A 10,387-nucleotide genomic window follows, 5' to 3' on the forward strand; every position below is an offset into this window, starting at 1 on the left:
GAATTCTACAGTTAAATTCTTTTTAAGTTTATGTGATTTTAGATTTTACTGAACTCGTTGATCATACTCACCCCACTTTTCGTTACCGACACCAAGTGGGTCAAGGGGAGGCCAAAAGGTCGGCAGAAAAACGCAGAACTCGTTGTCTAGAAAATGGATTGAGAGTTTTCAAGAGAATTTAATAGGGATCTGTAAGAGTAGTTGTGCCAGTGCCCAAGCGCGTATAATATCTGCTTGCATACGGAGCTTATAGGTGAAAAAAGACGAGGATTTTATAATTCAGCTCTCATTTCCAGACCATCGTATTTGCTGTCATAGATTTGGATTTTTGAATTTAATTTCTTCGAAAGTATTTGGCATTTGTGAAAGGTGTCAACTTCACTGTATTATAAGCAAAGAAGAAAGCTTGAGTCAAAGCTTTTACAATTCTATTATACTAACAAGTGCCTGCAATTGACTCCCAAATGACAATTGCCCAAGATCTGCCTAACCATTCCGTCATGGGTTCTCTCTCTCCGTGACTTTGGAGGAAGGTTTACATTACAAAGCTACTAACAGAGAGATCTCTCGCAAGTAAAGTGAAAACAGGCTGATTAAGAGGAGGAAGGAAGGGGATGGATCACACAGTACATGCTGAAAGCAACTGGTTTTGCATTAAGGTATTCCATCAGCAAGAAGACTTTGAGGCCTTGATCTTGACACGGTTTTGTTTTCGTACGAGCATGGAATTCAGCCCGCTGTCAAATGGTCAAACAAAAACAGCTAGTTGTATTATACTTATTTCTTCTCGCATCAAGGACAAAACAGAGTACATGTTTACTTGGACACGGTAAGGTTAGCGTTTCCTTTTCTTCCTTTTTGTCGACGTAGTAAGGTTTTTTTTTTTAAAAAAAAAAAGAAGCGTGGACGCAGTAAGTTACTAGTCAGATGTCCGAGATGTACGGCTATGGATAAGGTTAAAAGTTTTTTTTTTTTCATTGAAAAAAAATTTACATGGTTTGCAGCGCTTTCAATATTAAAAAAACAATTTAATTATAAAAATTAAATAATAATTATATATGAAAATAACTATTATAAAAATTATTCAAAAATTAATTTGATAAATTAAAGATAAAAATAGATATTAAGATATATGATATGAGAAGTTGGTTGATTTTTTTATTTAATAATATGCTATAACATTATTTTTTATAAAAAATTTAATAAATTCAAATTCATTTTTTATTATTAAACCTTGTTAAGTTTTCTGGGTCAATTTGGTAATTTGTCGATTCGCTCTCTAAATTAGGCCAGGTTTTAAATTAAGTCAACTTATAACCTAGGTCAAAATCAATAAACATATTTTTTAGAATTAAATTTTTATTTGATAAAATAATTATAAAAAGAGACATTTGCGGGAAGGATAATGAACAAAATCATAAAAAAAATGTATTTCTTTAATTTAAACTTTATTTTCTTATCAATGGATCTCTCTATTGTTTAAACAAAAATATTTTTTTACTGTAAGTAATTTTTAAAAATAAAAACCTCTCATGACATAAAGAAATAATAAATGTGATAAAATCATTTTTGAAATAAATAAAAAATATAAATCTTATTTTTATTAAATATTTATGTGTAATTGTTTTCTTATTTTTTTACATTAAGTATCTAATAATTAAAAAATAAATTGTTAATATTTTCATAAAAATCTATAATATTCTTGAAAATCCACAACAAAATTAAATAACAATTTAAATATGATTTCAATTAATTTTTTTATAATGCATTTCAATGAAAAAAAAAAAAGATGAAAAGAAGTGAAAAGGACCAGCATCAAGGCCCAAGAGAGAGGGCTCGAGAACATGGTAGAACAGAAAAATGAGGATCCAACAGAAGCTAAAGACCAACTTTCTTTTGTTTTAACAAAAACTAAACTCGAAACTTTTTTTATTTAAAAAAACGAGAGTAGAATATTACGATTGTGTTTATCATCGTTTAAGAAACAAGCTGCATGAAGGGTGTTTAAATTATTAATCCATTCGACTAGCTCATGCTTATAAACTACGGCGGAGACACGGGGGGTCAGTGGGGACTTGGTCCCCTATAAAAAAAATATTTATATTTCTCTAGAATTTGTACATATTTTATTTGTATAAAAATTAAGTCTTATTCTTACTATAAAATTATCATAGTCTCTCTGGTTCCTATAAAAAATAAAAATTAAGTCTTGTTCTTACTATAAAATTATCATAGTCTCTCTCTCCTGAAAAATTATCCTGGCCTTTTCAGATTAGAAAAAATAGAGATAAATATATATAAAAAATATAAACATGTTTAATTAAACAAATAAAAAAATTTAAAAAGAATCTGCATAAAATATACCCTTTCCTTGGATTGCTTCTAGAGATGGCTTTAATTTATTTTTTTTCGTTTTAAAACAAACTATTTCATCAACATAAAATTAACTATAAAGTATTGGTAAGAAATCCAAATTTATACATATAATTCTAAAAATCATTCATAGGTTATAAAATGAGAATTTATCAATTACATTGAAAAATAAATAAAAATAAAAGTTGAAAAATCAAATCAAGTGACAATGTGAATGAACCCATCATCTGCCCCAATCAAGTCTCGTCAAGTGTTAATGAAAATCCAAAATTAGATCAAGGACACTGGATATATGGCGATTGAAGTGAAATTGACATCCTACCATTTATTTATTTTCTATCAAACACATTAAAATGAAGTTTTAAAGTTGAAAATATATTTTTTCTAAATATTGCGTAAATATTATTTTGATCATTCATAAAAAATCAAGCTTTTTTATCTTATCTTTATTTATCAACTTTATTTCTCTTATTTATTTATTTACTATTATACTAGAATTATATCAAATTCATTTTTTTCCCTTCTCAGTCATGTTTTTTTTTTAATGTTTTCACACTTTTATTTTCGTAAAATACATATTAATAAATTATATTTTTAAAGGTCTTTCAAGAAGCACAACTGTAAAAATATATTAACAATTATTTTCAAATTCAAACATAATGTAAATAATAAATAAGATAAATTAGAGAACCAACCCCATTACAAGTGACAATGTGAATGAACCCATCATCTGCCCCAATCAAGTCTCGTCAAGTGTTAATGAAAATCCAAAATTAGATCAAGGACACTGGATATATGGCGATTGAAGTGAAATTGACATCCTACCATTTATTTATTTTCTATCAAACACATTAAAATGAAGTTTTAAAGTTGAAAATATTTTTTTTCTAAATATTGCATAAATATTATTTTGATCATTCATAAAAAATCAAGCTTTTTTATCTTATCTTTATTTATCAACTTTATTTCTCTCATTTCTTTGTTTACTATTTTACTAGAATTATATCAAATTCATTTTTTTCCCTTCTCAGTCATGTTTTTTTTTTAATGTTTTCACACTTTTATTTTCGTAAAATACATATTAATAAATTATATTTTTAAAGGTCTTTCAAGAAGCACAACTGTAAAAATATATTAACAATTATTTTCAAATTCAAACATAATGTAAGTAGTAAATAAGATAAATTAGAGAAATAACCCCATTAATATTTTCTTGCTTATTGAAACTCTATTGCTTACGTATTTTTCTTTCCTTTTTTCATAGACAACTTTATTTTGAAGAACTGAATTAAGAAAAATCAGCAATGTGTTGTCGTTTCTTCGTTCTTTCTCGATTTTTGTTATCTTTTCTTGCATAGAGAACGGCCTTGTTTTCTACATCACGTGTTTCAAGAAGCCAACGCACGTGATTCCGGCGAAAAGAGGTTCTGATTTTTCTCTGTTCTCATCAATATGAGAAGATAATTTCATTTTTTGAATCCCTATTACAGATTTATGATTGTATAGTTTCTCCATTTCGTACAAGAAGCAAGTAACAAAAAAAATTCACGACGAAGATGAAATCCCCAAGGAACAGAACATAATTTCTGAAGAGTAAATAAAAAAAATTATGAAAAGTATAATTTAATTAATTATATTTTAAATTTATTTTTTATTATAAATAATTATTTTTTGTTTGGTTTAGTTTTTATAAAAAAAATAATTAAATCGAATTAAAAAAATCAAAACCAGTTCAAACCGACAGGTTTTTAAACGGGTTTGACTTGGTTTTTAGTTTGGCTTGGGTTTGGCTATTTTTTTTTGGTTTTTGTCTAACAATGAAGACAGATTGGAAGGACAGCTTGGACATCAACAACGAATCATATGAGGCCACTCAACGTTTAATTATCTATAGGCCAGCTTGGACATTAATAATGAATCATACGATGCTGCTCCATTTCGATCATCATTGGTCGTCTGTTTCCAATACCAATAGTGTAATCGTTACAATTTCAGTGCATTTTTTACTTTTCTTTATTTATTTATTTTTTTTCTACTTTAAAAATTACAATAACGAGACAAAAAAATACCCTAGAATACAAACTTCAATAATAACATCATTAATATCATAAAAAAAATATCAATAAAATCATGAATAATATATAAAATAAACACACAAAATCCAAAAATAAAAGAGATTCAGCTCCTTGAAATATTTATCATTTGTGGCATTCTTATATTTATCTCATCTATAGATACAACAATATCAATAATGTTATTATTAAGATTTTAGTGTACTTTAATCTTTATTGTAAATTGTAATAAGCCTATTTTATAATTTGAAATGGTTGTATATTATTATGTTATTTTATCAAAATAAAATATTTTCTATGCTAGAATAAAAGAACTCCATTTGCCGGCAGAGGAGTGAGGACCAGATAGAAAAACAAAAAAAAGAACAGTACCTCCTTTGAGATTAGATAACAAGTCAAAGAATAGCTGGAAAACCTACATCCATATATAATTAATCATGCTCCATGACAGCAGGTCCTCGTGGAAACGTAAGAATCCTTCAAAGAAACTTCAAGCATTATAGAATTTATCTAAGTATAACTAACCCAGATTACGTAATATACAGATACAACAAAAACAATCCGAAAGGACTAATTATCAGGCAAATCGTTGATTTACCACCAGAGCAGGGCGATTACCACCAAAAAACCGACAAAAAAGAAGAGGTTTTTCAAAACATTATCAGCCCGCTGCCCTCGAGTAGTAGCTGGAGGGAACCGGCGTGCATGGTGGCCGTGAAAACCATGAAATCCATACGGAAATCCAGATGTTGTTCCATAGACAGTAGCATCTGGGAACCCTTGAAACTGGACATTAAAAAAAGACGGAAAATGAGATAGACCACCAAAAGCAGTTGAAAAAGTAAAGTTACCACTCCTTGCAGCGGCCGTTGGCATATATCCTCCCGGCATCCCGAACCCATAATTGGGTGAATTATTGGCATCCGGAGGAGGGGCAGTTTCCGGCCTTTGTCCAGATGGGCGACTGGGAATATCAATCCCCGGATACGATTTAGATCGAGGGTCAGACTGTGTATTCCCTCTACCATAAAGAGGAACCAGTTTCTCCTCTTGTATGATGGCCTTGCAAACTGGGCATTCATGGGAATGCGAGTGGAGGTGTAACCATTGGTACAGACAAGGCCAACAATAGAGATGACCACAAAGAGTTACAATCGGGTCTCGAGCTAATTCAAAGCAAATATTGCATTCAAAATCACCAGCATCATTGCCATTATTGCTCGAGTAAGACGACCTTTCTGGGGGCACACTTGTCGATTCTGCAAATCCACTTTCCATCTCTTTATCCAAGAACTCTCAAAATCAACAGCCTGTAATCACATAACATCCTCAATTACCAACAAGATAACAATTTTCATGCTTCAAATCTAAAACCCAAAACACAAATAACCTCAAAAAAAATAAAACACTTGCAATCTTCATTTACAATTAATCATGAACTAGAATTGACCCTATTCCACAAATCTAGCATACAACAACCCGATCGGGGTATATTGATCCAGTACAATGAATCACAAGATAACCAAAAATTCATCATCTGATAAACCTACAACAATCAGAAAAATAAAAAATGACCCGTTACAGTCGATCACAAGAACATCGTAATTCAACACGTCAAAGCCTTGAAAACCATAAAAAGTTTACAACTTTATAAATCCAAGCGTAAAACAGATCATGGTAAACATGTAAAAACAATCAACTAGAGACAAAAAAACATTAAAATCCTCTAAAAACAACCCAAATCTTACATAAACCACAAGCAATAAAACAGTCAAAGCAAAGATTCACTCACCCTGATCAAGAGAGAGAAGAAAAAACAGAGTTTTTTTTTTATAGTTTCCCTTTTCTTTTATGGAGAAGGAGTCATTGAGAGTTTAATATTATTGCTATTATCTAATTTTATTGCAATTATTAAAAAGGAAATAGAGAGAAGTTTGCCTGGAAGATTCCGATGGGGGATACCTAACCTTCCTGAGATTCTTCCTGGTAAGTGAAGAAAGGGATTTGTTTCAACTTTCAAGTGTGGCGTCGCCTGGTAAGTGAAGAAAGGGATTTGTTTCGGGTGTGGCGTCTGTATGTGCCTGATTCTATTCTAAAGGATCAAGCGGTCACGAATTTTGAAAAGACGTGATCAAACATTGAACCGCTCGATGTTTGTTTCCATAGGTTTTGGATTATGCCTTTTAATTGGATGGACCTTGAGGCGAGAAAGTTAGCCGACTTCCTGTCAGAGAGAACATGTAGTATTCTAGCTGAGGCCCAAGAGAGCGGACTCCGATGGAGGAAAAGGGGGAGTCAGAATTCAAAGACAATGGGCCTGCTCTCATATACAAGAAAAAAGCAGTCAGAATTCTAGACAATAAAGTCGATGCAATTTTTTCTTTCTTTCCAGTCTACTTTGCTCGGTCGGTCATTCCATAACTAATGGCTTTCCTCTCTTTTGACGACAAGCATGCATTCCTCTACTTGTCAAAATAATAATAATAAATAATCTTGAAAAATATAGTTTAATTAATTATGATTTTACATTATAAAAACTACCAATTCGAGTATTAAAAAATTTAAAGTTAAAAATTTATATAATTATTAATTTTAAAATTTTAAAAAATTAATTGGTACATGTATAAACTGGTTTTTATGTCCATAATAATAGATTATTATTTTATTAAGTAATCTTATATTTGACTCTTCTCCCGGCAATCACACTCAATTGGGTATAAAAACGCTCACACAACCACCGTGATTCCTCCTGTCTTTTAAATCAATTGACAACGACTAGCCTGTACCTAGTGGAAATCTGCGCACAAAAATGTTGAAACAAATTTGGCATACTTTTTTTCTTTTTTGTTATATAACAGTTTTTTTTTAGAGAAATATTATTAAAATGAAGTGGAAATTATTTTTTTAACGTGTGTAAAATTATTAATTTTTAAATTCTTTACTGAAAAAATTAGTAATAAATAATAAAATCCCTAACAAAGGTTATTTTGATGTACTTATTTTATTAATGAATTAGTTAATAAAATTTTCAGCAATGAAATAATATTCTCACCTTCATGAAAAAAATTATTAATAAAATTGTAGTGTTAAAGGTTAACTCTTGGATTAGTAGGACCTAATTAAATAATTGATTAGAGTACACAGATGGTACAGAAATGGCCCTATTTTAAGGGTCGCTCGTGCATCTAGATTTGTTTTTTGCACGGTCCTCCGTTCACTTTTAATTTGTTCTTCTAATTTTGTTTCACATAATTATTAAGAATTTCTAATGTAAAACATGTCATTTAATCCTAAAATAGTAACTGACACCTTGAACATGTGATAATATGTTAATGAAAAACTATAGTACAGCCACAATAGAAAATTTGAGAATTAAATTGAAAAAAAAATAAAGTTGGATGGCCAAACTAAAACAAATATAAAACTCAAGGGACTAAGAATGAAAATTTTCCCTAAAATTATTTCTATTCAAAGCAGGTATGAGAGTTAAGGAATTATTATTTATCAAGATAAGGAGAACAAAAATGATTTTTTAGGCCTATTTTTTAAGTTTGGGAAATTAATATTTTTTATTTCTTTTTTATTTCTCTTTTTTTTTTGAGATCTCATGTTTCACTTAGTTTTGCCTTTCCTATTTTTTAAGTTTGGGAAATTAATATTTTTTTTTCCTTGTGTTCTAGTAAAGAACTCATCAACTTAAGATATCTACTGTCCAAGTTCAATAGAAAAGTTCAAATCTACTGACAATATTGGACTCGTTTGGGAGAGTGGATAAATGAGTGTTGCTTAAGATTTAAATTAAGAAAAAAAATAATTATGTTTTTTATATTTTTAAATTATTTTAAAGTATTATTATTAAAAATAAATTTTAAAAATTAAAAATATATATTAATTTAATATATTTTCAAAAATTTATTTTACAGAACAACAACCAATATAATTCCAAACCAAATAAAAATCAGATGGTCTTCGTTGTTGATTAAACAATTGCTCTATATATACCTAACGAGACACAGATTTTTATTAGCCTTAGTTATTGTGCAATTCAATGCCAAGATTTACGATGGTATGACAAACTTGATGCTTTTCTCCCGTACAAGGCCATATTAGAATACAAAACGAAGCATTAGAAAGGCAATACAAATTTGACCACGTTGTAGTAATTCTGTGTGGTTTCCCAATAAAAAATTAACATGGAAAAGGTTGCCTAATGCCAAATTTTAAACTTAATTATGTTGGGGTATTGCAACTTCAAGAATATAAAAGGATAATGCAACGAAGATTGTGCTAATTTTTTCATTATTTCAATCTTTTTTTTAATGTAAAAATAATTTTAAGAATATAAAAAATATTTTAAATCTCTTGAATTTAACAACCATACCAGCTCCAAACGAATTAGATGTGATAACTATGGAGACCCAAGTAAATAACAAACAAACTAAGAATAATTAAAAACATAAACAATTAATTAATGATGGTAATCCAATTATGATATGTTTATAGGCGCCACACCATGTGGAAGAAAAATGCCTGCACATCTATCTAGATGATGAATGACTAGCAACGAAGATTGTGCTAATTTTTTCATTCTTTCAACCCTTTTTTTAATGTAAAAAAATACATTAAGTATATAAAAAATATTTTAAGTCTCTTGGATCTAACAACCATACCAGCTCCAAACGAATTAGATATAATAACTATGTAAACCCAAGTAAATAACAAATAAACTAAGAATAATTATACACTTTAATTGTTAGGAGAGAAAAATAAAACATAAATAATTAATTAATGGTAGTAATCCAATTATGATATGTCTATAGACGCCACACCATGTGGAAGAAAAATATCTGCGCATCTATCTAGATGATGAATGACCAGATTTGATCACCAGAAGACATTTCACATGCTTTCTTAATGGGACGGGCGTTGCTCGCTCGATGAAGTGTGTGAAACATGTGTTAACAGCTTTTTGAATAAAACTAGAAAAGACAACACAACAATACTAAAATGCTCCATCGTTCTTTTAATTACACACCATACCTAATTAAATTTTACTGTTGCAATCCACAATAATCTGTGTCTAGAACTATAGTGAAAACCCCAAGCTATTTAGCTTTTTTTATAATTATCGTGTACTCGATGTTTGGTTTTATTTTTCATCCTTAATTTTTATTTTCTTATATAACAATAAGTTTTTGCTTTCCATTTCAGTCATTTCACTTTATTTTTGTTGAGAATTGGCTTTATAGTTTGATTTAATTAGCTTATTATTAGGCTCTCTATGCGTATGAGAAACATCTCAATGTTGACTTGATGCTTGATTTGCAAAAAAAATAGTTTGGATTTTTGGTTTGACAAATGATTGAAAATAGAGGGACTAAAATTGAACATGAGTAAAAAAAACAAAATCTTTTGTGTAATGAAAGGAAACCAAGCAAAAAATTAAGAAAAGAGAGAAACAAAAAAAGCAAAAAAGAAAAAAGAAAAATTGATTGTCGGAGACACATTGGAGTTTTGTAGCGTATATGCACCACTATCCAAGAAAGCCTAGGCCAAGACAATTTTAATGGCATTAAAGAAGTGACATCTGAGGTCGAAGAGCCTGCAAACATTGCTATAATGTCATGGTTCCTCTAACACATTGTCGTGTGTGTTGCACGTGCCAAACCCTTCTTTCCCATCTGATTTCAACTTGGTCCTTAATTCTATAATAAATTTTCAATTGAGTCCCAATTTTAATTATAATAGAGACCAAGGTTTTTCCTTTCAATTTAATCCTTATTTTTCTAATAACTCTTTAATTTAATCATAGATTTCTTAAAAAGAAGGGCTAATAAAATTCTCGTCATGGAAGAGAAGAAGTACAAAAAAAAATAAAGAGATAGTTAGCCAACTAGGTTGGCGCATTATAGTGTGTCTATGACTCGAATCATGAATATTGT

General features: G+C 29.5%; 1 protein-coding gene across 5 annotated transcripts; it reads right to left on the minus strand.

Moving 5' to 3' along the window:
- Nucleotides 1–4,796: 4,796 nt before the first annotated feature.
- LOC105126520 (E3 ubiquitin-protein ligase RNF185-like) lies at nt 4,797–6,721 on the minus strand. 5 transcript variants are annotated; one of them, XM_011027404.1, is made up of 3 exons: nt 6,478–6,721; nt 6,408–6,428; nt 4,797–5,755 (listed from the first exon to the last, which is right to left on the minus strand). In XM_011027404.1, exon 3 carries the CDS (start codon nt 5,721–5,723, stop codon nt 5,040–5,042), a length of 684 nt encoding a protein of 227 aa, XP_011025706.1. In that variant the 5' UTR covers nt 5,724–5,755; nt 6,408–6,428; nt 6,478–6,721; the 3' UTR covers nt 4,797–5,039. The 5 variants fall into 5 exon arrangements, with proteins under 5 accessions (XP_011025706.1, XP_011025704.1, XP_011025703.1 ...); XM_011027402.1 differs by having other exon boundaries at nt 6,384–6,428; XM_011027401.1 differs by lacking the exon at nt 6,478–6,721 and having other exon boundaries at nt 6,384–6,447.
- Between the last annotated feature and the right edge of the window lie 3,666 nt (nt 6,722–10,387).

This window comes from Populus euphratica, unplaced genomic scaffold (assembly GCF_000495115.2).
Source record: "Populus euphratica unplaced genomic scaffold, PopEup_1.0 scaffold41.1, whole genome shotgun sequence".
Taxonomy (NCBI): domain Eukaryota; kingdom Viridiplantae; phylum Streptophyta; class Magnoliopsida; order Malpighiales; family Salicaceae; genus Populus; species Populus euphratica.

Coding starts and splice junctions, on each gene's coding strand:
- LOC105126520 (XM_011027404.1), bottom strand. CDS start 5,723: ATGGAAAGTGGATTTGCAGAATCGACAAGTGTGCCCCCAGAAAGGTCG.